This window comes from Scophthalmus maximus, chromosome 1 (assembly GCF_022379125.1).
Source record: "Scophthalmus maximus strain ysfricsl-2021 chromosome 1, ASM2237912v1, whole genome shotgun sequence".
In the NCBI taxonomy this organism is placed as follows: domain Eukaryota; kingdom Metazoa; phylum Chordata; class Actinopteri; order Pleuronectiformes; family Scophthalmidae; genus Scophthalmus; species Scophthalmus maximus.
The window spans coordinates 25,376,407-25,382,580 of NC_061515.1; the positions used below are offsets into that span (position 1 = coordinate 25,376,407).

Sequence of the window (6,174 nt, forward strand, 5' to 3'; positions counted from 1 at the left end):
AAAATTACCAACATAGCATATTATATATACCAAAATGGACAATTTTCTCTGTCTGTTGAGACATAATATGATCTGTTTTGTACATATTGCAGGCTGTTGATGGCTTCGCCGAACTTGGCATTTCCAGGCTGATGGAGCCTTCAGACATGGTCATGCTTGCGGTGCCGGACCGTCTAATTGTCATGACCTACCTAAACCAGATACGCACCCATTTTATGGGTCAGGAACTCAGTGTGCTCCATATAGAGAAGGACAGCAGCGAGTCCAGCTATGCAGTAGCAGGGGACCTGGACAGGCAAGAGGACCCAGAGGCAACTGCTCGCTACTGCACCCAGAGGCTCCAGGAGGAGGGTATAATCCTTGAGACAAACGGGACTGCAGGCACCGCAGAGAAGGACAGTAAAACCAGTAGGGATTTGGTTCCACCTCCCAGAACGAAACGGTTGCAGGCTGCTGGGGCAGGTGGAGCTCAGTCCCCTGTAGCACCACCAAGAACAAATTTTCTTTCCAAGACCGGCTTCTCTCATGTCAAAGACGCTGACCTGGTCAAGAAACGAAGGTCACAGCGGAGGAGCGGGTCAGTGGATGAAGGAGACATATCAGTGGTATGATGCCTTATTCATGGATTCCTTTTCATTCTTATTAACATATTCTTTTACTTATCCATGATATATGATGAACTCATTTGTCTTTGTAGGCCTTTGTAGGCCAAGACGACAGTATAATCAGCCGCATGACGTCAGAAACTGGTAAGCTCCACCTCAGTTGTTTCATTGTGTCAGAAACTGACAGCAAAAAACCTAAACCTTAAAGATCACTCAACCTTGAAAATCTTTCTTAAATATATTTTTCATCAACATTGAACTTGATGATTTGGAACGATTCAAATTGTTAAAATCTAAGTGTACAAAACAGAGGGTATAGTTCATTTCTGTGTTTGTCTTGCAGAGAGAACAAAGGCAGCTGAGGAGGAGGGAAGACCAGCAGGCCAGGTCAGTCAGCAACCTGCCGTGTCATTGTCTGGTTGAATCCCTACAAATGTGTCTGAATTGAGTTCAAAATTTGTAAGAAGAGGGGTTTCCCTAAGAAACATGCTTTTTAAATCCTTCTCTTTGGTAACATGTTTCTCTTATTTGTATCCCCTTTTTAAAACAACTGATACAAAAACACAGATTACGTTGTATGTATTATTTCTTGCATATGTTTCGGCGTAATCAAAAATCCAGGACCCCAGCCAGTATGTTCTAAATCAGATGGAAGCCCTGAAAGCGGAACAGAATCATATTGATACCAGAGCAGGTGTGGTGGAGAGGAAGCTCAGACTACTACTGGAAACAGGTGAGCTACCCTGATGTCTTGCGGAAAATGAATCTCATCTACGGTGAGTAGTTCATTGCTCAAGCTGGATGTGCAGAAATTTAAAAGGGCACGAGAGTCTGAGTGACAAATGTAATAAGGGAACAAATTAAAATATTCAATTGTAAAAATGAGAATTGAAACAAAATTAGTAAGGTTAGAGAATAATTTGCCATTTCAAAACACCAATTAATGACATGAGGGAAAGTGAAATTATATTCATTATGTGATTTTCTCTCACAGGTAGTGACAAGGTGGAGGAAGAGAGGTTGATTCAGGAATGGTTTACGCTGGTTAACAAGAAAAATGCTTTAATCCGGAGGGAAGACCATCTACAGCTACTGTAAGACATCCACATCATACTGCCGGAAACATGTGCAAGCGTATAATTGACAGCACACACTTAATAAAACAATCTCATTGCAGGGTCCGTTAGTAGCAGTTTTGGGGCTTTTGATCATTACTCTCATCTCATTTCCTGCCTTCAAAGAAATGCAAAACTTAAAGTCCACATTGGTGGAAAGCCCAGAACGACACTGTAACAACGTATGAGCCATATTTAACCCACGAAATTCCAAATTTCCATTAATTTGATAAGAAATGTCATAATAAACAACGATTAATGTGTTTTAGCACAGCCATACCATTTAGTTCACAGCTCAAAAAAAACACATTTAAGTGTGTAGTATCTCTTTAATGTGAAACAAAGCAACATCAGTAGATATCATTCATATACCAGGAGCAACTATATGAAACATTTTTTTAAAAGACACTCACTGTACACGGCTTACCTCATGCATAGCCTGAGAAGGCTTTGACCCACACTCATGTGAACTTGCTTATTTCTCATCTCAACTCATCTCTTGTGATTGACAGGCTGGAAGAACATGACCTGGAAAGAAGATTTGAGTTGTTAAAGAAGGAGCTGAGAGACATGATGGCAATTGAAGGTAAAACTTTACTCCGAAACAAACAATACTGCTGCAACATGATCAATACCATACTCCGACTCCCTTAAGTCACTTTGAGTGTGGTTGAAGATTGCAGTCTAGTATTCACATGACATGCTTCCTAATTGCACTGAATCAAATCAAACGTGAACAAAAAATAAGAAGCGTATGAGCAGTTGTATTAAAAGTTCCACCCAAATCCACCCAATGCATGTGACAAAGAGTTAAAGTGTCAACTGAAGTTTTATTGGAGAATAAACATCCAAACTTTTTACAGGCGCGAGGTGTAGAGATTGACTGTGTATGCTTCTTTAGAATGCAGAAAAAAATGTATAAAAAACCTACAAAACCAGGAGCGATGAGGGACTATGAGACCGGACTAGTATTTAGCATAACTGTCACTCCTGCAGTACACTAAGTGGCCAGGTGAAACCGTGCAGGGGGAGAGAAGGACAGTTTGATATGTACAGTACATATTCTGCAACAGCCTAGTGCTGGTTATGCATGATGCAGTACATATCTGCAATGTCCAGACGGTCCACATAATGAATAATGGGATCCCTGATTGTATCTTCAGTGTCATTAATATGTTAGACATTTTACCAAAATGATCTGATACTTAAATTATCATCCAACTGAAAGTAAGATGGTTGTCATATCAATGTGTTTATTAGTTTTCTTAGTGATATAAGAACTGTTACACATTTTTCAAAGTTTTTCTGGGGGAGTTTGCCTTTGAGCACATTAGAGGCGCTGACAGGCAAGCGACCAAGGACCTTGCCTGGCAGCCCATTGTCTTTTCTTGATCCCAGTGCTGTTTCGAACTTTTCAAAATGTCTATCAACTTTTGAGTCTAGGTAAATAGAAAATTAATTGATCCTCCCAACTCCTTCCTAGCCGTCGTCCTTCACTTCCTCATCCCTCTCCCCCTCTGTTTCTTTGTTTGTCTCTGCTGTCCTTGTGGTGCAGAGTGGCAAAAGTCTCAGGCCCACAAACACAGAGAGCAGCTGCTGCTGCAAGAGCTGGTGTCACTGGTCAACCAGAGAGATGAACTGGTCCACAACATGGACGCCAAAGAGCGAGGGTGAGACACACACTCCATGCCATGTGCTGGTTGGATTATCTACACAGTCATTGTCTGTTTCTTTTTTCACTTGCTCAACAGCTGAGTGTAGAACTGTGGTCTGCAGCTGTACACAAACAAATTGCATTGCTTTTTTCTTCTGAGTCCTCTTTGATGGCAGTACCGTGCATGCAAATCACATAACTATTGGAGTGCTTTCATTTACCGCCTGTAGTACCTTAGGAGATGTTCATAGATGATACAGATGATGATACAGTCACTAAGGGGTGCTGCAGCACCCTCAGCACCCACCTTCCTTGTATGAACATGTATAATGAAAGGACACGATGAAGTACAAGCACAACGCTAGACAAATTAATTAGAAATGATCAGGTCAAGAAAAGCCTGTTTTTGTCAATTGTCCTTTTGAACAACAAACTCAAAATGTTGATTTCATAAACCCAGAGGGTCACATACTGTTCTTAACATACACTGTGAAAGTTTTAGTGATGTGTTCAATATGGACAATAACTACAGTATATAATGCTTTTGATGTCATTAGTTCAAATGGATTGTTTTTGTTCATTATTGTTACTTAGACTAACATCTTATCATAGTCAAAGACAGATTTGTACATACATTTAATTGCAGATAATTCCAAAGGGTTCATTTACTGTTCCTTGCCTCTGTTTATCCCTCACAGTAACTGTCTTTGCATTATTTCGACATTGGGAAGTTCCACCTTTTGTGACAAATGAATATGTGACGACTTGGCAACTGTATTAATGCGGGGGTTTCATTCACTGTTGCAAAGAGTGAGGGGGGAAGGCTTATGTGTGACAGAAGTGTTCCGAGTTTTTGTTTAACTTCTTTAAAGAAACATTTTCATGAGAAGTGACAATAAAGAAATGCGAGTTTCTAATGCTGTGTGTGTAGACAGCTGTAAGCAGATGTATATGTATGTTCTGTGTTTAAGACAGACTAACCTGTGACTTTCCTCTCGTCCTCAGAGCTCTGGAGGAGGACGAGCGTCTGGAACAAGGCCTGGAGCAGCGGAGGAGGAAGTACGCTAAACAGCAGAGAGAGAAGTGTGTGATGCAGTGATTCTGTCGACCTGCAGCCGCGAAACCGATCAGAGAGAAAGTGGGTCAAGACAAAACCAAGAACGGGACAGATGTGTGTTTGGTCGTCTTTCACCTGCTGTCAGTTTGATTGTTTGGGTTTAGGGCAGCAGGGAGAGGACAGGACCGTCCAAGGAGTGCAAATCTACAAGAGAACACTGAACCAGCATGTGGTGGCGTTGCCTTCCAACGGAATACGCACATGGCCCGAAACCAGAGTGAGGCTCTGAGAAGCTCTGAATCAACTCCACTGTTATTTTCTGAGCGTCTTGAAAATGTGGCGCCGGGCTCCATTTTGCGACAAAAGATCAAGGTGTGCGGGTTGATTTCCACCAGCACGTCTTCACCCACTCAGCAAGACGAGGCCCCAGTGCCTCGGAGAGCTGCTCGTGCCTTCAAACTGTTTTTTGCTTTGCGGTTTCTGTGCTGTGTTGTGTTTCGAGTGACTGTTACTTTGTGTGTGACTGTGAATGTGTTTGATTGAAAGTTTGGTAAATATATAAGCTGCCAAACACAAGGAGAGCTTAGCTGACCGTGTTGGTTTCTTGTAGCCTGACACCAACACTTGCACGTTCGGATTGGACCTGCCGAGAACCAAGATCTAGTGCCTGTACTCCAAAAATTACGAGGGGTTCACTGTTTCCTGATGACCGTTGCTGATGACAGGATGATAAAGCCACAACAGTACCCAGCATGTGAAGAAATATGCTTTGTCACTGTCTTCTAAAATCTTATATGATATATCATATATTCTATTGGAATTGAGACAGTGGGCTCAGATATACTTGTCGTTTGCTTTACCTTTTCCCAAAGCTAAAAATTGTGTCTATTTTGGAAAGTAGTAAATTAGTCTAACTTTAGTGATGTTGTGATGTGATACCATATGTTTCATATATGGTATCACTGCCTCTTCAGTGGAGCAGTTAGGATGAAGGTGCCTGTGACAAGGAGAGAAGCATCCAAATCAGTTTCTGACTTATTAGATTCATTTTAAATTATACAGTTGATTCAATACCTATCAAATTGAGAAGTGGCCACAGCTGCTTTACTGGTAAGTTTTTTAACCAAAGCCTTATTTTCATCACATCTGATGAGTGTGAATGTGAATAGGACAATTTGCACGAGACTTGCGCATGTTGGTTGCCACACATTAGCGAAATGCTCTGATAAGTTTGAAGCGTTAAAACACCTTCAGTGAATCCCATCATTTATTTTCCTATTTTAGTAATAAAAAAAATGATGGGAAATAAGCTGTTTTTTCTGATATGACGGGTGAATGTTTATGAATGATTATTCATTATTCATTTAATCTTTCTGAGCACAACATTAACACCTGCTAAAAGTATCTGGCACTTCTAGCTCTTATATATATATATATATATATATTTTAAGAACACACATCCTCCTTGTCTTTGTGCTGAAACGTTTTGTGTAACAGCCATAATGTCATATTTCTGGGCCTGAGGTTTTATCTTGTGTGTAAATGTTTGCACACTGCTGATTGTAGTAGCTTCGACCACCACTTGTGTGAAGTAGTTACAGCTCATTTAAATGTTTGCTGTTGGAGAGTTCGTATTGTGGTTCTATGTTATATTTGCACTATTTGAGAAAACAAATTACAAATATAAAAGATTTGAATGCCTTTAACGGATCTTGTGCCTTTTTTCTCCTGGGAAATATATTG

At 40.7% G+C, this 6,174-nt stretch overlaps 1 protein-coding gene across 11 annotated transcripts in view; it reads left to right on the top strand.

Annotated features, from left to right (window-relative positions):
* The window catches only part of ehbp1l1a (EH domain binding protein 1-like 1a), a 33,705-nt gene extending 27,573 nt beyond the window's left edge, over positions 1–6,132 (top strand). For all 11 annotated transcript variants that reach the window (XM_035629731.2, XM_035629741.2, XM_047336570.1 and 8 more), the window contains 8 exons: positions 93–605; positions 698–749; positions 949–992; positions 1,227–1,338; positions 1,600–1,699; positions 2,233–2,306; positions 3,276–3,390; positions 4,380–6,132. In XM_035629731.2, the coding sequence (XP_035485624.2) occupies positions 93–605; positions 698–749; positions 949–992; positions 1,227–1,338; positions 1,600–1,699; positions 2,233–2,306; positions 3,276–3,390; positions 4,380–4,473 (1,104 nt within the window). In that variant the 3' untranslated portion in view covers positions 4,474–6,132. The remainder of the gene's footprint in view (positions 1–92; positions 606–697; positions 750–948; positions 993–1,226; positions 1,339–1,599; positions 1,700–2,232; positions 2,307–3,275; positions 3,391–4,379) is intronic.
* The last annotated feature ends 42 nt before the right edge of the window (positions 6,133–6,174 follow it).